The sequence below is a fragment of the Rattus norvegicus genome, chromosome 7 (assembly GCF_021556685.1).
Source record: "Rattus norvegicus strain SHRSP/BbbUtx chromosome 7, alternate assembly SHRSP_T2T, whole genome shotgun sequence".
Taxonomy (NCBI): Eukaryota; Metazoa; Chordata; class Mammalia; order Rodentia; family Muridae; genus Rattus; species Rattus norvegicus.
The window spans coordinates 21,177,050-21,201,135 of record NC_141540.1 but is presented as its reverse complement, the minus strand read 5'-3'; the positions used below and the strand labels follow the sequence as shown (position 1 = coordinate 21,201,135).

Sequence of the window (24,086 nt, the reverse complement as noted above, 5' to 3'; positions counted from 1 at the left end):
CCATGTAGGTTTTCTTCTGGTGTCTTTGACCACTCTGGCTTGCTGAATTCTATCCTCCACTTTTCCGCAAGTTTCATTGAGTTCCATCTGGAATTTGGCTGTGGGTCTTTGCATCTGTCCCCATCCACTGCTGGATAAAGCCTCTCAGGAGACAGTTATACTATCCTGTCCAAAAGCATAGCAAAATATCATTAGTAGTGTCAGAGATTGGTACATATAATGCGTCTTAAGTTGGGACAGTCATTGATTGGCTATTCCCTCTGTCTCTGCTTTATCTTTGTCACTGCATATCTTGAAGACACCATAAATTTTGGGTTGAAGTTGTTTGGGTGGACTGATGATCTTCTCCTTCCTCTGGGACTCCTTCCTTGCTACAAGAAGTAGCCATGAAGGGAAGTAAGTTGGAAAGGAAAGTTGTAACACATCTGAGATGGGTAGCTGGTAAGGGTATGTGGGCTGTTATAAATCTGGGTGTGACACTGGGGGTGAATTTGGAGGAAACAAGGAAGTAATGGAGATCTAAATTTAGCCTCCTTGCTTCCCAGGCCAAATTGGACAGTAGGTTCAGAGTGATATGTGTTCCATTACAAGATCTTTATCCTTAGAAGGGGATAAGCAGAAATGTATGTGACATTTTAGAGGATATATATGTATGAAGTTTAGCATCTGCATTGACATTGATGCATAGACTAGACGTTACTAGACCAAGGATTAGATTAACTTCTGAATTTTATTTGTGATTGGTTTTCTATATTATAAAAGGACATTATTTTTAGGTAGAATTCATAAGTGTGACTACTGTGAAATAATATATCCATACAGAATATTTTGTTGAATGCTGAAAAGTCAGTATGTGAGACTACCTCTGCATATAATGGATGATGACATCATAATGGGTCAGGTGTTTGCATAGGGTCTGTGTGGAATGTATATGTATGATTTTTTAACCTCATTAACCTCATTTCTAGCTTTGGATCCCATGATGAAATTCATATATGAGATTTCAAATGGCTTTCTGACACAGGCCTGAGACTAACTATCCCCAGAACATCGATGCCATGAACATTAATGAAATAACTACCCTAAGGCAAGAATGGACGATCTTAAAAACATATTTTCCATCTTATGGTTCATATTTACTTCAAATGTAAAGCCCTTGGGCCAATTGTTTGCATTCCTCTAAGGACAGTTGGTCAGAGTCAGAAGAAAGTAGCTCGGGGAGTTTGTGGTCAGATTGAATGACAAGGATTCATGACCAATTTGAGTTGCCTCTCCAGTCAGTAATGGTAATAAAAACCAGGCACACACGTGTCCATGACTAAATGATCAGAGTGTTTCCATGGGATTGCCCATGTAACCTCTGTTCAGGCTTACTGAATGGCAGACATGGAAAAGGCGTACACTTTGATTGTGTTCTTCCTGCTGCTGAGACTTTCTTTCATCTTGTGCAGTTTTCCAGAAGCCACTTGTTTTTGGAGAATAAATCACAATGAACATCTTGAGAGCAACATGAGGAAGGACTGTGGTTTCATCCTTTCCACAATACCTGCTCATCTAGTGAAAGATCACTTCAGCGTGCTGCTGGATTTTCCGTGAGTGCTTCCGTTGTGTGTTCATGTTTCTGTTACTGAAATATAACTGGGAAGACAGGCATTAAGTGACTCTCCCCGTTTCGAACTCATATCAATTTAGGAAACACTTGAAATTTAGTTTTTCTTTTTTCCCTTCTAGAAGTGGATCAGTTTATTTTGTCTTTCTTTATTATATACTTTTATTTATCAAGATGGGATATAGGAGACATAGCACCCCCATCTTTCTTCTTTATAGATTCCTCCTTTTCTCAAGAGTTATCATTGTATTCTTGGGGCCCAGTTATCTCACTTAGAAATACAATTCAAACCACTGGAATTAGTTTAGCATTAGAATGTTCCTTCAACTGCCTAACATAAATATGATATATACATATCCTGAAAAAAGAGCTAATTTACATTAATTTTCTTTGTTTGGATAGTTGTATTCATACATATTATATATTCTTTCAGAAAATTTGCATCCCAGGACATCCTGCCACTTATGTTCTGTTGTTTTTGGTGATGAAATTTACTACAGTTATGGGAGGACTGTACACTGATATTTTTGTGGTTTTTGCTTTCATTTTATTGTCCCTAGCCTGTAATACCACAATCACTCATTTGTGGAATTTTCAGTGTCAGGTTTCATTGCATATTCTACCTTTAAAAAAATCAAATAATTATAGAGTTAATATATTCTAACTGCATCTATTACTGAATACTCGTACTTCTGATATAACAGAAGATGTCAGTGAAAGAAATGATAGCTCTTTCAAGTATCTTATATCACAGATGTTATTATGGGTAGGAACCAACATTTTAGAGTAAAAATGAGTGTTATAAGTTGTGTTATCTTTGCTGCTATTGGATATTCTTACTATATTAATTTAAAACTATTTTCATTTTATTCTTTCAATTATAATACATTTAATTTTCTTCTTTTAGTGATTTAAATACTGCACAAGCAAATTTTGTACATTTTGCAGTGTGTATATTTTGATTCTGGTGGCTCCTGCAAACGTTTCTTTTGCTAGGTCTTAAGTATCTACCCTTTACTTATTTAAGTTCTGTTCTCCATGTATGAAGATAGATAATTTTGTAAAGATGCATATTGTGTGGGGTAATATCTATTTACTAAAGGTGCAATGGTGTAACTTATTCCTTTGAAAGACATTTTCTGTTCCTCTCTAAATGTACCATGGGTAATACATGCAATATATACTGAGAAACAGCAGTTTTAAGATGTCTTGGTCAGCTAATAAATTACCCTATGAAGAAATAGAGAGACAATGGGAGATTGTGGTGAGGTTGAACTGGCAAATTTCATGGCCAATGACTTTTCAGACAAATTAGACATCATTTAAATGATAGTGAATTATAATTAAAGTGTACATATTTAGATTGAATACTTTGTATTGTTTGCGGCTATAGCTTTGGAAGGAAAAATAGAACAACTTTGATAATTCCCATGTTTCTGTTTTCTATATTCAATCTCAATTCCTTTCTGAAAGGATACAGAACACATTTACTTTAAATATTCCTTTGAATCAGGTACAAACTATAACTGGTAGGCATTCTTTTTTGAAAAAAGTCAACTTAAATTTTGTAAAAGGATTTTTTATTCTCCTTTTATAATTGTTGTCTCAGTGGCTTAATGCCTCTGTTAACTTAGGCTGGTCTTGGAAGATTCTAGGCTCTTTACAATCTAATCTCAGCCTCTGAGATTTGCTGCTGTGTAATGTTTTCATTTCCCTGAGGAGCTGTATATTTCCATTTGCTCTCCCGGCCCTCTGGGCTTCTGTACTGTTCTTCCCCTACCCTCAGACCTGATTTTTCTCCTTTTCCTTCTCCTCCTTCCCTCTCCCTTCCAGGTCTTTACCTCCATCTGCCTCTTATGATTATTTGGCTCCCCTTTCTAAGTGGGAATAAAGTGTCTTCCCTTGGGTTTTTCTTCTTGCTAAACTTCTGAGTGCCTGTGTGTTATATCATGGGTATTCTGAACTTTTTGGCTAATAGTCACTTATCAGTGAACACATGGCATATCCTTTTGGTCTGGGATACCTCCCTCAGGATGACCTTTTCTAGTTCCTTCAATTTGCCTGCAAAACTCATAATGTTCTCGTTGTTTATAGTTGAATAGTATTCCATTGTGTAAATGTACAACATTTTCTGATTCCATTGTTCCATTGAGGGCGATCTGGGATATATCCAGGTACTGCCAATTATAAATAAGACTGTTATTAACATAGTGGAACATGTGTCCTTGTTATATGTTGGAGCATTATTTAGGTCTATGCTCAGGAGTGGTATAGCTGTGTCTTCAGGTAGAACTATTTCCCATTTTCTGAGGAACCTCCAGACTGATTTTCAAAGTGGTTGTACCAGTTTGCAATCCCACTAGCAATGGAGGAGTGTTCCTCTTTCTCCACATCTTGCCAGCATCTGCTATTGCCCGAGATTTTGATCTTACCCATTCTGACTGGTGTCAGGTGGAATCTCATGGTCTTTTTGAGTTGCATTTCCCTGATAACTTAGGATGTTGTACATTTATTTAGGTGCCTCTCAGTCATTCATGATTCCTCAGTTGAGAGTTCTTTGTTTAATTCTGTACCCCATTTTTAATAGTGATGTTTATTCTCTGGATTTTGAGTTCTTTGTATATTTTGGATATTAGCCCTTTATTGAATGTGGGATTGGTAAAGATCTTTTCCTAATATATAGGTTGCTCTTTTGCTCTACTGACTGTGTCCTTTGCCTTACAGAAGCTTTCCTATTTTATGAAGTCCCATTTGTCAATTTTTGATCCTGGAATCTGAGCCATTAGTGTTCTGTTCAGGAAATACCCACCCCCACTCCTGTGCCAACATCTTTGAGCCTTTTTCACATTTTCTCTTTTATTAGATTCCCTATATCTAGTTTTATGTTGAGGTCCTTGATCCACTTGGATTTGAGCTTTGTACAAGGAGATAAAATGGATCAATTTGCATTCTTCTACATGCTGGTCACCTGTTGAACCAGCATGATTTGTTGAAAATGTCTTTTCTTCTCAATGGATGGTTTTGATTTCTTTGTCAAAGATCAAGTAACCATAGGTGTGTAGGTTTATTTCTGGGTCTTCAATTCTATTCTATTGATCTATTGGTCTTTCTCTGTATTAAAAATGAGTAGCCTTTCTCTACACAAAGGATAAATGGGTTGAGAAGGAAATTAGGGAGACAACACCCTTTATAATAGTTAGAAATAATGTTAAATATTTTGGTATAACCAAGCAAATGTGTGATCTATATGACAAGAACTTTAAATTTCTGAAAAAGGAAATTGTCGAAGACCTCAGAAGATAGAAAGATCTCCAATGCTCATGGGTCAGCAGAATTAACATAATAAAAATGACCCTCTTACAAAAACTAATATATAGATTTAATGCAATACCATCAAAACTCCAACTCAATTCTTCACAGAGATAGAAAATTCAATTCTCAAATTTATCTGGATTAACAAAATCCTAGGATAGTGAAAACAATTTTAAACAATAAATGAACTTGTAGAGGCATCACCATTCCTGACTTCAAGATCTACTACAAGAGCTAGAGTGGTAGTGTCCACTTATAAGTGAGTACATACCATAAATGTCTTTCTGGGTCTGGCTTACATCATTCTAGTTCTACCCGTTTGTTTCCCTGCAAATTTCATGATATCCTTTTTTTTAATCTTTATTAACTTGAGTATTTCTTATTTACATTTTGATTGTTATTCCCTTTCTGATTTCCAGGCCAACATCCCCCTAACCCCTCCCCCTCCCCTTTTATATGGGTGTTCCCATCCCCATCTTTCCTCCATTACCGCCCTCCCCCCAACAATCATATTCACTGGGGGTTCAGTCTTAGCAGGACCCAGGGCTTCCCCTTCCACTGGTGCTCTTACTAGGATATTCATTGCTACCTATGAGGTTGGAGCCCAGGGTCAGTCCATGTATAGTCTTTAGGTAGTGGCTTAGTCCCTGGAAGTTCTGGTTGGTTGGCATCATTGTTCATATGGGGTCTTGAGCCCCTTCAAGCTCTTCCAGTTCTTTCTCTGATTCCTTCAACGGATACCCTTGTTTTTAAAAGCTAAGTAGTATTCCTTTGTGTAAATGACCCACATTTTCTTTATCCTTTCTTAATTTGAGGAAAACCTGGATTATTTCCAGTTTCTTGCTTCCAGGTTTTTTAAAAAAAATCATTTAATTTTAATTATTTGTTTATTTATACACTCCAGATTTTATTCCCCTCATGGTACACCCTGCCCTGGGGGTAATACCTCCCATATGTTCTCCTTACCCCCCCCTACACTTTTGCCCCTCTCCAGAAGGATTTCCCCACCTCACCCACCCCACCAGACCTCTAAACTTCCTGGAGTCTCCATTCTCTTGAGGATTAGGTGCATCTTCTCTGACTGAACCCAGACCTGGGAGTCCTCTGCTGTATGTGTGTTGGAGGCCTCATCTTAGTTGTTTCATGCTGCCTGGTTGGTATTGCAGTGTATTAGAGATCCCACAGGTTCAGGTTAATTGAGACTGCTGGTTCTTCTATAGAGTTGCCCTCTTCCTTAGTTTTCTCTAAATTTTGCCGAATTCAACTAGAGGGATCATCAGCTTCAGTTCATTGGTTGGGTGCACATATCTGCATCTGACTCTTTCAGCTACTTGTCTTTTGGAGAGCAGTCATGGTAGATCCCTTTTTGTGAGTGCCCCATAGCTTCAGTAATGGTGTCAGGTCTTGTGGCCTCCCTTTGAGCTGGATCCTACTTTGGGTCTGTTGCTGGCTCTTCATTTCTGTCCCTGCATTTCTTTCAGACAGGATTAATTATGGGTCAGTGCTTTGGCAGTGGGATAACAACTCCATCCCTCACTTAGTGTCCTGTCTTTCTGCTGGAGGTGGATTCAATTAGTTCTCTCTTCCCACTGTAGGGCCTTTCATCTACGGTCCCCCCATATGAGTTCTGAGAGTCTCTCACTTCCCACGTCTCTGGTACATTCTACAGGGTCTTCACAGCCTCCTTTCTCTTGAGTTTGCCTGTTTCCATCCTTTCTGTTGACCCTCAGGGCTTCAGTCCTTTTCCCCCTCCCAATACAAGATCATGTTTCCCTCTTGCCCACCCCTATCTTTTTTTCCCTGGTTTCCCATTTTTTACTTCACAGAAAGCAGTGTAAAGGCCCTCATGAATCTTTTAAAAATTAAATTTAAGATTGTGCACATGGCTTAAAAAATATACTTATGGCTAACAGAGAAACTGTTTTCACCAAATTATTTATCCAACATACTTACATTTATGGAGTAATATGAGGGCCAAAAAGCTTTACTTTGCCAGGAGCAAAGGTCATTCTTCTTTTGATTACAATGTATTAGACAGAATATTGTACTTAAATTCAGAAAATAAATTAATGGATAGAAATTAAAGAATTTAAGAGCAATCAAAGAAATAACGAGAAAGTTCTTTGAAAAGATCAACCATCAAAATTGGACATTTTGATTAACCATTAAATTTAATTGAAATAAAAAGAGAAGAATCAATCAATAGTATTAAAGCAAGAAAGAAAAAGGGAGAATGAGAGAGCTAGAGAGACCCTTTAAAACAAATGCCAATGGAATATAGAAATCAACACAAACATCTGACAAGATGCCTTAAAACAGATTATAGATTCTGAAAAATGATAAATCTCTTGATTTAAATGATGTTCAAGTGTTGAGCTAAGATGATATAATTAATTTAAACACTTATAACAAGCACTGATATAGAAGCAGTAATAAAAATACTCTCCTTTTTGCTATTAATGGTATGTTAAGAGCATGCTTCTGATTCATCAATGGAATTAGGTCATTTGACAACATTCCAGTGTAAATAGGGAGAGGAAAAGTTATTATGGACTTTCACAATGAAAAAATTATGAGTGGCTCCCGTTTATCAACTATTAGTTCCTAAAAGCATATTGTGTATTAATTTACCCTTAAAGGGAATTGTATCAACACAGGAAATTAGGGGATAAATATCATTAGTACATAACACTCATTGTATTTGATTTGAAGATTCTTATGTTTGGAGCCACATCAGTAATTACTGTGTCTTGTTTTCAGTTTGCCAGTGAACACATACCCATATGTTCTGGTAATGCTTTTTGCCATAGAAGAGATCAACAGGAACCCTAATCTTTTACCTAACTCTACCTTGGGATTTACCTTTCTTGGTGACCAGTGTGACATTACATCAACAAATCTCAATAACCTAAACATGCTCTCAAAGTCTGGTGAGATTATTCCTAATTATATCTGTGAGTATAGTGACTGTGATGTAGCACTTACAGGACCAACATGGACAGTTTCTGCCCGAGTGGCAACACTCCTGCAGCTCTTCAAAATTCCACAGGTGATGTTAAATGTAATGGGTAGAGTTTAAAACATACACTCGCTCTTTCTTTCTTTCTTTCTTTCTTTCTTTCTTTCTTTCTTTCTTTCTTTCTTTCTTCCTTTCTTTCTTCCTTCCTTCCTTCCTTCCTTCTCTTCCTTCATTCTTTACTTGTTGATATTTTATTTATTTGTTTACACCACAAATGCTGATCCTTCACTGAGTCCTTTGCCATCCCTTACCCCTTCTCTGAGTGGCTGGAAACCCCCTGGGTATCTCCCCACCCTGGCATATCAAGTCTCTGTCAGATTAGTTGCTTCCTCTTCCACTGAGGCCAGATAGAGGATCCAAGAATACTGAACTGCCTTTCTGTTTTATATACTTACATGCATGCATGCATACATACATACATACATACATACATACATACATACATACATACATACACACACCATATATGTGTGCAGGTGAGCCTCATTCCAGCCCATGTATGTTCTTTCATTGGTGGCTCAGACTCTGAGAACTGTCAGGAATTTAGATTTGTTGACTCTTTTGGTCTGCCTGTGAAGTTCTCATCTTATACTGGGTCTTTAATGCATCCCCCAACACTTCATATGTGTCCCCTATCCTCCATCTAGTATTTGTCTGCGGGTAAATGCTTGTTTCCATCCACTGCTAGGTACAGCATCTCAGAGGATTGTTATGCTAGATTTCTGTCTGCAAGCATAACAGAGCATAATTAATAATGTCTGGGATTAATGCTCGCCCATGGGATGGGTTTCAAGTTGGGCTGTTTATTGTTGGTCTTTCCCTCAGCCTCTGTTCCATCCCTGCATTTCTTTTAGATAGGACAAATTTTACGTTGAAAGTTTAGTGAGTGGGTTGGTATCCTTATCCTTCCACTAGGGGGTCTTGCATGGCTAGAGGAGTTGCCCTCTACAGATTCCATGCCTCTACTGTTAGACATCTCAGCTAAGGTCAACCACATTGACTTCTGGTAGCCTTCCCTATCCCAGGTCTCTGGGACTTCCTAGAGATCCCCAAAGCAGATACAGATTTCCATTCCTTCCCCTGGTCCACTGGGCCTTTCTCCTATCTCTTTTACACCTGATACATTTGTTTGGAAAACTTCTTCCCAGCCCTTTACCCAGAGGTACTGTCTGTCTTTGTTGCTGAGCTGTGTGTTTCTTGTATGCAGCAGAGTGATTGATCCTGTTTACCTATTCTGTCTGTTAGTCTGTGTTGTTTTTAATTGTGGAATTGAGTTTATTGATGCTGAGAGATATTGATGATCCATGATTGTTAGTTCCTGTCATTTTTTGTTGTTGTTTCATGTGGTAATTGTGTGTGTGTGTGTGTGTGTGTGTGTGTGTGTGTGTGTGATTCTCTTCTGTTGTGTTTGTTATGACACATTTCTTGTGTTTTCTTGGGTGTAGTTACCCTCCCTTTTTTGGAATTTTTATCCTCATATTCTTTGTAGGCTGGATTCATAGAAATACACTTTAAATTTGGTTTTGTCATGGAATGTCTAGTTTTTCCCCATCTATAATTATTGAGAGTTTTGAGGGGTATCATAGTCTTGTCTGGAAATTGTGTTCTCTTACAGACTGTATGATATTTGTCCAGGATCTTTTGCATTTTAGAGCTCTGTTGAGAAGTCTGGTGTAATTTTGACAGGTCTACTTTTATATGTTCCTTAGCTTTTTTCTCTTACAGCTGTTAATATTCTTTCTTTTTCTTTATATTTAGTAGTTTGATTTTTATGTGGCATGAGAAATTTCTGTACTTGTCCAAGATATCTGGTGTTCTGTAGGCTTTTTTACGTGTATGGCTATCTCTTTCTTTAGGTTAGGGAAGCTTTTCTTTATAATTTTGTCAAAGATTTTTTCTGGCTCTTTGCACTGGAAATCGTCACCCTCTTCTATTCTTACTATTCTTAGGGTTTAGTCTTTCCACTGTGCCCCAAATTTTCTGGATGTTTTGAATTAGAAAAATTTATGCTTGGTGGTTTCTTTGAGAAATGTATCAATTTCTTCTATAGTATCTTCTATGCCTAAGATTCTCTCTTCCTTCTCTTGTATTCTGTTGTTAATACATAGGTCTATAGTTCTTTCTCTTTTCCTTAGGTTTTACAGCTTAAGGGCTTCCTCCATTTGCATTTTTATTGCTTCTATTTCTAATTTTAGGTCTTGGCCTGTTTCATTAATTTCCTTTACCAGTTTGCATTTCCCTGTATTTCTTTGAGGGATGTATTTGTTTGCTCTTTAATGGCTTCTGTATGTTTGAATGTGTTTTTAGTGCGAATAATTTTCTTCTCTTTAAGTCTTCTATCACATTCATGAGATGGCAGTTAAGGCTACTGTCTTGCTTTTCAGGTGTGTTGTGATATTTAAAGCTTGCTGGACTAGGAGAGAAGAGTTCTTATGGTGCCATATTGCATTGGCTTCTGTTGATTATATTCTTGACTTGCCTTTCACCATCTAGTTGTATCTGGTGTTAGTTAGCATGAGTGTCCTACATTGAAATAGGACTCCTTCCAGGCAGGTGGGGATGTATGTCTTGTGTTTGAGTAGACTTCCTGAGAGCCAGGAAGGGCTGTGGACTGGGAAGTCGTGTGATGATCTGTGAATGCTGTGTGCCAGGTTAGAACCAGAGTCTTGGGAGGTAGCCAGAGCTATAGAGTATGGCATGATATGCTGCCCCCTGACCGTTGCTGCTACAGATGTGCCCTGGAAGGAAGATGGAACTCTGGCTGCTGGGCTTGGGTTCCTGCAGGGGTGGGATAGTTGTAGGGTCTCATCTCTGTGTGTCTGAATAAAGCCTACCTCTTAGGAGGCAGATGCAGTTGTGGGATGTTGTGCTGTGTGCTGCTCCATGTCCCTCTTCTGTGTGTTCAGTCCAGAGGCATTTGGAGTTCAGGATATGCTGCTTGTAGATATTTCAAGAATACTGAGATAGTGTCTGTGTGGATTTGCATAACCATAACAGATAACAAAGAAGAGAAAAAGAAATCCATCTCTGTCTTAAAACCATCTAGTCCTGGGATTTAATATTGGTTTGGATGCTTTTAGAAGTTATGGGACTGTTTAGATGATTTATCTGATCCCAATTTAATTTTGGCACCTGGTATCTCTCTATCATTTATAATGTAAATAAGTTAAAAAAGGAAAAATCTTCTCATGTAATATTAATGCTTTAATTTTGATAGAAAAATGTGCAATTTAGAAATAAGAATTTTATAGACTATGGAGAAAGTCAGTAGTTTTCCAGCTTACAGGAAGGAAAACATTATTTCAATGTGGTAAACACATAGTCCTTTCTCCTATTTGCACATGAGGGCTTTAAATTTCAGATCTTAATGTTAACTTCTTGGCAGTTTCATTTCTCATGTTACTTCTGGTGTTCTGTTTTATTTAGGTTACATATGGACCATTTTATGATAGTCTGAGTGACCGTGATCTGTTTCCTCATCTATATCAGATCGCCCCAAAGGACACAAGCCTTGTTCTTGCCATGGTATCCTTGATGATTCATTTCCTCTGGAAATGGGTGGGACTGGTTATCTTAGATGATGACCAGGGTGTTCAGTTTCTCTCAGATATGAAAGAAGAAATGAAGATAAACGACATTTGTTTAGCTTTTGTGAATAGGATCCCAGCAAACATGCAGTTATACATAGAAAGGGCTGAGATTTATTATTTTCAAATAATGACATCATCAGCAAATGTCATCATTTATGGTAATGTGAACTCTACTCTAGAAGTGAGCTTTAGAAGATGGGAAATGTTAGGCATATGGAGATTGTGGATCACTACCTCACAATGGGATGTCATCTCAAGGTCCAGAGACTTCACCATTGACTCTTTCCATGGAACTTTGTCTTTGTCCCACCATTATCGGGAGATTTCTACTTTTAAGCATTTTATTCAGAAAACAAACTTTTCTGCTTACCCAGAAGCTGTTTCTCTGGTGAGATTGGGATGGATCTATTTTAACTGTTCAGTGTCTGTATCTGAATGCAAAACACTGAATCATTGCTTATCTAATACTATATTGGAATTATTACTGTGGCACAGTTTTGACATGGCCATGAATGATGAGCGTTACAACATATATAATGCTGTTTATGCCGTGGCCCATGCCTTTCACAATATGCATCTTCAACAAGTAGATATAAAAGTATTGGAAAGTTGGGAAGGGCTAATACCTAGATGCATGCAGGTAAATATGACTCTAGGTTGTTGCAAGTTGACATTTAAAATTAACATACTCCACATCAATTAGGACCTAAATTGGGTACCAACATCTCAGTTACAAACTGGGCAAGGATGAATCCCAGTATTGGAAAGGAAAAAAATGTAAAAAATATGTTTTAATGGCTAATAAGCAAAGCCAGAAAACCATAAGGTTCATGTTAAGTGAGAGACTCAATACACAAAAATGAAACACACACTCACCAACACACACACAAACACTGTCATTTTAACATGTTTGTTAGTTACTTTGCATTAAAGAATTTTGAATGAGAGATTTAAGAGTAAAAAAAAGTCCTCCACAAAACATTTTTACTTAAAGTATTAGTACATTTAATAATAAAGTTACACATTTTTTAGGTAAATGACTTTCTGAAGAATATAAGATTTATTAATCCTATAGGAGACCCAGTGACTGTTAATCAAGGAAGAAATTTAGATGCAATGTATGACATTCTCAACGTTTTGCATTTTCCACAAGGTTATGTACTAAAGGTGAAAGTAGGACAGTTCTCTCCTTATTTTGCACATGATCAACAACTGTTGTTATCTGAAGACATGATAGAGTGGGCCACAGGAAGTAGACAGGTAGGTTGCATCAAATTTTAATTTTAGTCAAACTTCTTTTTTTTTTTTTATCTTCTTCATAAGCATCAGTTTTTTTTTTTTTTTTTTTTTTTTTAGTTTGCTATATTGTGCTTTTATTTTTTTTTTTTATTTTTTTTCCACGGGCTTATAATTTTTTATTAACTTGAGTATTTCTTATATACATTTCGAGTGTTATTCCCTTTCCCGGTTTCCGGGCAAACATCCCCCTCCCCCCTCCCCTTCCTTATGGGTGTTCCCCTCCCAACCCTCCCCCCATTGCCGCCCTCCCCCCATAGACTAGTTCACTGGGGGTTCAGTCTTAGCAGGACCCAGGGCTTCCCCTTCCACTGGTGCTCTTACTAGGATATTCATTGCTACCTATGGGGTCAGAGTCCAGGGTCAGTCCATGTATAGTCTTTAGGTAGTGGCTTAGTCCCTGGAAGCTCTGGTTGCTTGGCATTGTTGTACTTTTGGGGTCTCGAGCCCCTTCAAGCTCTTCCGGTTCTTTCTCTGATTCCTTCAATAGGGGACCTATTCTCAGTTCAGTGGTTTGCTGCTGGCATTCGCCTCTATATTTGCTGTATTCTGGCTGTGTCTCTCAGGAGCGATCTACATCCGGCTCCTGTCGGTCTGCACTTCTTTGCTTCATCCATCTTGTCTAATTGGGTGGCTGTATATGTATGGGCCACATGTGGGGCAGGCTCTGAATGGGTGTTCCTTCAGTCTCTGTTTTAATCTTTGCCTCTCCCTTCCCTGCCAAGAGTATTCTTTTTCCTCATTTAAAGAAGGAGTGAAGCATTCACATTTTGATCATCCGTCTTGAGTTTCGTTTGTTCTAGGGATCTAGGGTAATTCAAGCATTTGGGCTAATAGCCACTTATCAATGAGTGCATACCATGTATGTCTTTCTGTGATTGGGTTAGCTCACTCAGGATGATATTTTCCAGTTCCAACCATTTGCCTACGAATTTCATAAACTCGTTGTTTTTGATAGCTGAGTAATATTCCATTGTGTAGATGTACCACATTTTCTGTATCCATTCCTCTGTTGAAGGGCATCTGGGTTCTTTCCATTTTCTGGCTATTATAAATAAGGCTGCGATGAACATAGTGGAGCACGTGTCTCTTTTATATGTTGAGGCATCTTTTGGGTATATGCCCAAGAGAGGTATAGCTGGATCCTCAGGCAGTTCAATGTCCAATTTTCTGAGGAACCTCCAGACTGATTTCCAGAATGGTTTTACCAGTCTGCAATCCCACCAACAATGGAGGAGTGTTCCTCTTTCTCCACATCCTCGCCAGCATCTGCTGTCACCTGAGTTTTTGATCTTAGCCAATCGCACTGGTGTGAGGTGAAATCTCAGGGTTGTTTTGATTTGCATTTCCCTTATGACTAAAGATGTTGAACATTTCTTTAGGTGTTTCTCAGCCATTCGGCATTCCTCAGCTGTGAATTCTTTGTTTAGCTCTGAACCCCATTTTTTAATAGGGTTATTTGTTTCCCTGCGGTCTAACTTCTTGAGTTCTTTGTATATTTTGGAAATAAGGCCTCTATCTGTTGTAGGATTGGTAAAGATCTTTTCCCAATCTGTTGGTGGCCGTTTTGTCCTAACCACAGTGTCCTTTGCCTTACAGAAGCTTTGCAGTTTTATGAGATCCCATTTGTCGATTCTTGATCTTAGAGCATAAGCCATTGGTGTTTTGTTCAGGAAATTTTTTCCAGTGCCCATGTGTTCCAGATGCTTCCCTAGTTTTTCTTCTATTAGTTTGAGTGTGTCTGGTTTGATGTGGAGGTCCTTGATCCACTTGGACTTAAGCTTTGTACAGGGTGATAAGGATGGATCGATCTGCATTCTTCTACATGTTGCCCTCCAGTTGAACCAGCACCATTTGCTGAAAATGCTATCTTTTTTCCATTGGATGGTTTTGGCTCCTTTGTCAAAAATCAAGTGACCATAGGTGTGTGTGTTCATTTCTGGGTCTTCAATTCTATTCCATTGGTCTATCTGTCTGTCTCTGTACCAATACCATGCAGTTTTTATCACTATTGCTCTGTAATACTGCTTGAGTTCAGGGATAGTGATTCCCCCTGAAGTCCTTTTATTGTTGAGGATAGCGTTAGCTATCCTGGGTTTTTTGTTATTCCAGATGAATTTGCAAATTGTTCTGTCTAACTCTTTGAAGAATTGGATTGGTATTTTGATGGGGATTGCATTGAATCTGTAGATTGCTTTTGGTAAAATGGCCATTTTTACCATATTAATCCTGCCAATCCATGAGCATGGGAGATCTTTCCATCTTCTGAGGTCTTCTTCAATTTCTTTCCTCAGTGTCTTGAAGTTCTTATTGTACAGATCTTTTACTTGCTTGGTTAAAGTCACACCGAGGTACTTTATATTATTTGGGTCTATTATGAAGGGTGTCGTTTCCCTAATTTCTTTCTCGGCTTGTTTCTCTTTTGTATAGAGGAAGGCAACTGATTTATTTGAGTTAATTTTATACCCAGCCACTTTGCTGAAGTTGTTTATCAGCTTTAGTAGTTCTCTGGTGGAACTTTTGGGATCACTTAAATATACTATCATGTCATCTGCAAATAGTGATATTTTGACCTCTTCTTTTCCGATCTGTATCCCTTTGATCTCCTTTTGTTGTCTGATTGCTCTGGCTAGAACTTCAAGAACTATATTGAATAAGTAGGGAGAGAGTGGGCAGCCTTGTCTAGTCCCTGATTTTAGTGGGATTGCTTCAAGTTTCTCTCCATTTAGTTTAATGTTAGCAACTGGTTTGCTGTATATGGCTTTTACTATGTTTAGGTATGGGCCTTGAATTCCTATTCTTTCCAGGACTTTTATCATGAAGGGGTGTTGAATTTTGTCAAATGCTTTCTCAGCATCTAATGAAATGATCATGTGGTTCTGTTCTTTCAGTTTGTATATAATGGATCACGTTGATGGTTTTCCGTATATTAAACCATCCCTGCATGCCTGGGATGAAGCCTACTTGATCATGGTGGATGATTGTTTTGATGTGCTCTTGAATTTGGTTTGCCAGAATTTTATTGAGTATTTTTGCGTCGATATTCATAAGGGAAATTGGTCTGAAGTTCTCTTTCTTTGTTGTGTCTTTGTGTGGTTTAGGTATAAGAGTAATTGTGGCTTCGTAGAAGGAATTCGGTAGGGCTCCATCTGTTTCAATTTTGTGGAATAGTTTGGATAATATTGGTATGAGGTCTTCTATGAAGGTTTGATAGAATTCTGCACTAAACCCGTCTGGACCTGGGCTCTTTTTGGTTGGGAGACCTTTAATGACTGCTTCTATTTCCTTAGGAGTTATGGGGTTGTTTAACTGGTTTATCTGTTCCTGATTTAACTTCGATACCTGGTATCTGTCTAGGAAATTGTCCATTTCCTGAAGATTTTCAAATTTTGTTGAATATAGGTTTTTATAGTAAGATCTGATGATTTTTTGAATTTCCTCCGAATCTGTAGTTATGTCTCCCTTTTCATTTCTGATTTTGTTAATTTGGACACACTCTCTGTGTTCTCTCGTTAGTCTGGCTAAGGGTTTATCTATCTTGTTGATTTTCTCAAAGAACCAACTTTTGGTTCTGTTGATTCTTTCTATGGTCCTTTTTGTTTCTACTTGGTTGATTTCAGCTCTGAGTTTGATTATTTCCTGCCTTCTACTCCTCCTGGGTGTATTTGCTTCTTTTTGTTCTAGAGCTTTTAGGTGTGCTGTCAAGCTGCTGACATATGCTCTTTCCTGTTTCTTTCTGCAGGCACTCAGCGCTATGAGTTTTCCTCTTAGCACAGCTTTCATTGTGTCCCATAAGTTTGAGTATGTTGTATCTTCATTTTCATTAAATTCTAAAAAGTTTTTAATTTCTTTCTTTATTTCTTCCTTGACCAGGTTATCATTGAGTAGAGCATTGTTCAATTTCCACGTATATGTGGGCATTCTTCCCTTATTGTTATTGAAGACCAGTTTTAGGCCGTGGTGGTCCGATAGCACGCATGGGATTATTTCTATCTTTCTGTACCTGTTGAGGCCCGTTTTTTGACCAATTATATGGTCAATTTTGGAGAAAGTACCATGAGGAGCTGAGAAGAAGGTATATCCTTTTGCTTTAGGATAGAATGTTCTATAAATATCCGTTAAGTCCATTTGGCTCATGACTTCTCTTAGTCTGTCTACATCACTGTTTAATTTCTGTTTCCATGATCTGTCCATTGATGAGAGTGGGGTGTTGAAATCTCCCACTATTATTGTGTGAGGTGCAATGTGTGTTTTGAGCTTTAGTAAGGTTTCTTTTACGTATGTAGGTGCCCTTTTATTTGGGGCATAGATATTTAGGATTGAGAGTTCATCTTGGTTGATTTTTCCTTTGATGAATATGAAGTGTCCTTCCTTATCTTTTTTGATGACTTTTAGTTGGAAATTGATATTATTTGATATTAGAATGGCTACTCCAGCTTGCTTCTTCTGACCATTTGCTTGGAAAGTTGTTTTCCAGCCTTTCACTCTGAGGTAGTGTCTGTCTTTGTCTCTGAGGTGTGTTTCCTGTAGGCAGCAGAATGCAGGGTCCTCGTTGCGTATCCAGTTTGTTAATCTATGTCTTTTTATTGGGGAGTTGAGGCCATTGATATTGAGAGATATTAAGGAATAGTGATTATTGCTTCCCGTTATATTCATATTTGGATGTGAGGTTATGTTTGTGTGCTTTCATTCTCTTTGTTTTGTTGCCAAGACGATTAGTTTCTTGCTTCTTCTAGGGTATAGCTTGCCTCCTTATGTTGGGCTTTACCATTTATTATCCTTTGTAGTGCTGGATTTGTAGAAAGATATTGTGTAAATTTGGTTTTGTCATGGAATATCTTGGTTTCTCCATCAATGTTAATTGAGAGTTTTGCTGGATACAGTAATCTGGGCTGGCATTTGTGTTCTCTTAGGGTCTGTATAACATCAGTCCAGGATCTTCTGGCCTTCATAGTTTCTGGCGAGAAGTCTGGTGTGATTCTGATAGGTCTCCCTTTATATGTTACTTGACCTTTTTCCCTTACTGCTTTTAATATTCTTTCTTTATTTTGTGCGTTTGGTGTTTTGACAATTATGTGACGGGAGGTGTTTCTTTTCTGGTCCAATCTATTTGGAGTTCTGTAGGCTTCTTGTATGTCTATGGGTATCTCTTTTTTTAGGTTAGGGAAGTTTTCTTCTATGATTTTGTTGAAGATATTTACTGGTCCTTTGAGCTGGGAGTCTTCACTCTCTTCTATACCTATTATCCTTAGGTTTGATCTTCTCATTGAGTCCTGGATTTCCTGTATGTTTTGGACCAGTAGCTTTTTCCGCTTTACATTATCTTTGACAGTTGAGTCAATGATTTCTATGGAATCTTCTGCTCCTGAGATTCTCTCTTCCATCTCTTGTATTCTGTTGGTGAAGCTTGTATCTACAGCTCCTTGTCTCTTCTTTTGGTTTTCTATATCCAGGGTTGTTTCCATGTGTTCTTTCTTGATTGCTTCTATTTCCATTTTTAATTCCTTCAACTGTTTGATTGTGTTTTCCTGGAATTCTTTCAGGGATTTTTGCGATTCCTCTCTGTAGGCTTTTACTTGTTTATTAATGTTTTCCTGTGCTTCCCTAAGTGTGTTCAAGTCTTTCTTGAAGTCCTCCAGCATCATGATCAAATATGATTTTGAAACTAGATCTTGCTTTTCTGGTGTGTTTGGATATTCCATGTTTGTTTTGGTGGGAGAATTGGGCTCCGATGATGGCATGTAGTCTTGGTTTCTGTTGCTTGGGTTCCTGCGCTTGCCTCTCGCCATCAGATTATCTCTAGTGTTACTTTGTTTTGCTATTTCTGACAGTGGCTAGACTGTCCTATAAGCCTGTGTGTCAGGAGTGCTGTAGACCTCTTTTCCTCTCTTTCAGTCAGTTATGGGGACAGAGTGTTCTGCTTTCGGGCGTGTAGTTTTTCCTCTCTACAGGTCTTCAGCTGTTCCTGTGGGCCTGTGTCTTGAGTTCACCAGGCAGCTTTCTTGCAGCAGAAAATTTGGTCTTACCTGTGGTCCCGAGGCTCAGGTTTGCTCGTGGGGTGCTGTCCAGGGGCTCTCTGCAGCGGCAGCAACCAGGAAGACCTGTGCCGCCCCTTCCGGGAGCTTCAGTGCACCAGGGTTCCAGATGGTCTTTGGCTTTTTCCTCTGGCATCCGAGATGTGTGTGCAGGGAGCAGTCTCTTCTGGTTTCCCAGGCCTGTCTGCCTCTCTGAAGGTTTAGCTCTCCCTCCCACGGGATTTGGGTGCAGAGAACTGTTTATCCGGTCTGTTTCCTTCAGGGTCCGGTGGTGTCTCAGGCGCAGGGGTCCTGCCAATCCTGGGCCCTCCCCCACGGGAGCCCAGAGGCCTTATACAGTTTCCTCTTGGGCCAGGGATGTGGGCAGGGGTGAGCAGTGTTGGTGGTCTCTTCCGCTCTGCAGCCTCAGGAGTGCCCACCTGACCAGGCGGTTGGGTCTCTCTCTCACCGGGTCTGGGAGCAGAGAGCTGCTGCGGGCCGGGATCCGCGGGTGTGGGACTTCCGGTAAACCCAGAACGTGCCCGGTTCTAGAGAAATTCTGCTTCCGTGTGTCCCAAGCTCACCAGGCAGCTTTCTTGCAGCAGAAAATTTGGTCTTACCTGTGGTCCCGAGGCTCAAGTTCGCTCGTGGGGTGCTGCCCAGGGGCTCTCTGCAGCGGCAGCAACCAGGAAGACCTGTGCCGCCTCTTCCGGGAGCTTCAGTGCACCAGGGTTCCAGATGGTCTTTGGCTTTTTCCTCTGGCGTCCGAGATGTGTGTGCAGGGAGCAGTCTCTTCTGGTTTCCCAGGCCTGTCTGCCTCTCTGAAGGTTTAGCTCTCCCTCCCACGGGATTTGGGTGCAGAGAACTGTTTATCCGGTCTGTTTCCTTCAGGGTCCGGCGGTGTCTCAGGCGCAGGGGTCCTGCCGATCCTGGGCCCTCCCCCACGGGAGCCCAGAGGCCTTATACAGTTTCCTCTTGGGCCAGGGATGTGGGCAGGGGTGAGCAGTGTTGGTGGTCTCTTCCGCTCTGCAGCCTCAGGAGTGCCCACCTGACCAGGCAGTTGGGTCTCTCTCTCACCGGGTCTGGGAGCAGAGAGCTGCTGCGGGCCGGGATCCTAGTCAAACTTCTAAGCAGCAATTTTTGGCTTTAATTATTTCCTTTTCATTACTGAGAAGGATTATATATTTCCATGAATTAATTTACATATTCATTATATTATGTAGTAGAATCCATGTTTATACATTGGTAACATTGCATTTTATTTAAAGACTACTGAAAATAAGTTCATTTATATGTCAATATTTTGAAAAATACTAGATATGGAAGGAAAAATGATTTGTTATTTACACATATCTGATTTTTCTCAGTTTTCCACTTCGGTGTGCAGTATGCCTTGCCATCCTGGTTTCAAGAAATCGCATCCTGAAGGAAAAGCAGACTGCTGTTTTGATTGTCTCCGATGTCCTGCCAATGAGATTTCCAACACCACAGGTCATTGCATGGTTTGGGAGGAAATTCTTCAGACTGACTATATTGTTCCACATGCATTATGTATAAGAAAAACCCTGAAAGGAACCTTAAAGATAAAATCTCCTTTTATTTTAATTAATTTATATGATAGATAAGTAGTATTGTGCCTAGATAAAACACTGACACTACTGCTTCAGTCACATTTCTTGACTATTACTAGACCCATGAAAGAGTGTATTTTTTCAGATAAGCAGGCATGAGAGCTAAATATTATGACAAGTATTACTTTTCTCAGAAATTTCATATATTTTATTACTTGTTATTTTTTCTTACCAATATATAGATCACACTGAAAATACAACTCTTTCATAGCCATATCATACTAATTGCCAGATAGGTTACTGAAAATGATCTGGTGCTCAAAGATTTTAAGTTCAGTTTAATAAATATGCATTCTTTTGGCGGTCAACTATCCTGTCAAGCATAAAATCAATGGATATGCTGTATTTTATGTTGTCATCTTGTTCACAGGTCAGTGATGAAAGTAACACATGGAAATAAAATTTGTGAGTAAGGCAGAAAACTGACATGAATATAAGCAAATCAGCTATGAGATGACATAAATAGTTGTGGTTACATGCTCGTGAGGCAAGGGTCAGTTTCTGAGATTAATCCTATTGATTATCTATTAAGTGATTGAAGTAATTTTAATAGTTTCATTATAAAAATTGACTATTGGGGGGCTGGGGATTTAGCTCAGTGGTAGAGCGCTTACCTAGGAAGCACAAGGCCCTGGGTTCGGTCCCCAGCTCCGAAAAAAAGAACCAAAAAAAAATTGACTATTGGAAAATATTATGTCTAGAAATATATTAAAAATTGATGCAGTTTAAAGTCAAAGGTGAATCCAGATCTAGCGATATGATGTGGAAAAAAGATGATCACAATTAATGAGTTTTTGTGAAGTGGTTAGTGTATAATTCAAGAACAATAAAAGTTAAGGATAATAAAGCATATGAAAGATGTCATATAATTTTTATGAATATGATACTATTCATAAATATACAGCTAATATTAATTGTTTATCAATTCACTGGTGACTAAGTATGAAATTATTGGATAGAAATTTTTCATAATTTTATTTACTTTTAATATTTTATATCAATTCTAAAATAGAAATTCTGGTATTTATAAGATGTTAAATTATGATATGCCTAAACATTAATGAAATGCATATGCTTATGATTTTATCAATATTATTGAGAAAAATAAGAAACTAACTGAAAAAATATATTTCTCAGTGGAGAGCATCAATATTGGATATATATAATTCTTTAATTTAATGTAACATGTGTGAATTGCAATAAAAGTAACAGCACATATCAAAGTGGAATATATAACTCCTAGGCAGGAAAAAATTTTCCCATTTGTCTTATGTGTCTTCTCAATTTGGTAGAATTTAGAAAATTATTTCTTTTATGTTGTTTTTCCAGGAAGTTCTTCTTTCCTTTATATATTAATACAGATCAACTTTTACAATTGTAGAACTGAAAGATATATGTAAATGCCATGCCTCCCTAAAATGAATACGTGTAAACAGGAACCCAAAGTGGTGGAAATGTGAATTATCATTTTTAAGGCAATAATTTCACTATATCTAAACTTTGAGGAATAGAATCATTACCCTTTATAAATAAAACTTTCGGGGACAGATTCCTATGCCCCTATGACCATATGAAAACAGACCCATAGGTTATTAATTCAGACAGTTTAGCTAACATAAATCCAACTTTTTCTGAGAACCCAACTGGCACATTCTCATGATCACTGTGTATAAAATTGAGACAACTACAAGTGGCCAAGTATTAGCTATGTTCTTATACAGTACCAAATTGCTAAGACACAATATATTTTTTCTTACTCTCAAGATAATTAAAATATCTCATAAATATGCAAGGTAAATAAAATTTTTATTTATAACACAAACACCAAAGGTTTTCTTTTACCACATATATGAAAGATACTGTAAAATAAGAAATGCTGCTTTAGAGCTATGGTTCTTCATAGCAACAAAGAAGGAAGGTTGTGCTAAGGTTCTTCAGAATCTTTGGCTAAGATATCCTATGAATTAGAGACAATGCAGAGCTATGCTGGTGATTCTTTGCTTTGCCAATAGACTCAGAGGAGTGTGTGAAGTGTCCAGAAGATTGGTATGCTGACACAGAGCAAACCCACTGCCTGCCAAAAGCTGTGACATTTCTGGCTTATGAAGATCCTTTGGGGATGGCTCTTGTCTGCCTGGCCCTGTGCTTCTCTGTACTTACAGCTCTTGTCCTTGGGGTCTTTCTGAAGCACAGAGAAACTCCCATTGTGAAGGCTAATAACCGTACTCTCAGCTACATTCTGCTAACGGCCCTTATATTTTGCTTTCTCTGCTCCTTGCTCTTTGTTGGAAATCCAAATACTACAACATGTATCCTACAGCAGACTACATTTGGAATTCTGTTCACTGTGTCCGTGTCCACAGTCTTGGCCAAAACTCTTACTGTGGTTCTGGCCTTCAGGATCACTCTTCCAGGCAGAAGAATGAGGGGATTGATGGTATCAAGGATACCTAAATACATCATTCCCATCTGTACAGTTGTCCAAATAATTCTCTATGGAATATGGCTATGGACATCACCTCCCTTTGTTGACATTGATACACACTCTGAACATGGCTGCATCACCATCACATGCAGCAAAGGCTCAGTTATGGCATTCTATTGTGTTCTTGGATACTTAGGATCTCTGGCCCTAGTGAGCTTCACAGTGGCTTTCTTGGCCAGGAATCTACCTGACACATTCAATGAAGCCAAGTTCCTGACATTCAGCATGCTGGTGTTCTGCAGTGTTTGGATCACCTTCCTTCCTGTTTACCATAGCTCCAAGGGAAAAGTCATGGTAGCAGTTGAAGTGTTTTCTATTCTGGCCTCCAGTATGGGCCTGCTAGGGTGTATCTTTTTTTTTTTTTTTTTTTTTTTTTTCAGAGCTGGGGACCGAACCCAGGGCCTTGCGCTTGCTAGGCAAGCGCTCTAACACTGAGCCAAATCCCCAACCCCGCTAGGGTGTATCTTTATCCCGAAATGCTACATTATTTTGTTAAGACCAGACAGAAACTCAATTCAAAAGTTCCGAGACAAAACACAGATGAATCAATGAATATTTCTTAACTTTTAAATCATGTGTGAAGTTATTGCATAGCTTGAAGAAAACTATGTTTTATTACAAACCTCAAATATTAGATTTAACATGTTATTGGCATTCATACAAGTCAATCATATTCTTTAATTATATTTGTTTCAATTATTTTTTATTAATCATTTTACTCATTTATATTTCATATGATATTCCACTTCCTGGTGATCCCTCCACAAACATTTCATCCCATTCCTTCTGTCTCCCCTTCCCCTTTGCCTCTATAAGTGTGCTCCTCTAATCACTTACATACACCTGCCTCACAACTCCCGCATCTCCCTACACTGGGGCATCAATCCTCCACAGGACCAAGTGCCACACCTCCAACTGATGTCAAATAAGGCCATCCTGTTCTACATATGTATTTACACAAATCCCTCCACGTATACTCTTTGGTTCGTGGTTTAATTTCTAGGTGCTCAGGGTGGTCTGGTTAGTTGATATCCTTCTTCATACATGGTTATGATTCCCTTGATCTTTTCAGTCCTACCCTTAGCTCTGACACTAGGTTCCCTGTGCTGAGTCCAATGGTCAGTTGTGAG

At 38.6% G+C, this 24,086-nt stretch overlaps 1 protein-coding gene across 1 annotated transcript; it reads left to right on the top strand.

The window, feature by feature from the left end:
* The first annotated feature begins 963 nt into the window (after positions 1-963).
* Positions 964-23,508, top strand: LOC148004492 (vomeronasal type-2 receptor 116-like). Its single transcript, XM_087559640.1, has 7 exons — positions 964-1,592; positions 7,682-7,982; positions 11,367-12,170; positions 12,563-12,790; positions 20,208-20,331; positions 22,484-23,302; positions 23,414-23,508. The coding sequence occupies exons 1-7, from the start codon at positions 1,378-1,380 to the stop codon at positions 23,506-23,508; spliced, it is 2,586 nt and encodes an 861-aa protein (XP_087415766.1). The 5' UTR covers positions 964-1,377.
* Positions 23,509-24,086: the final 578 nt, after the last annotated feature.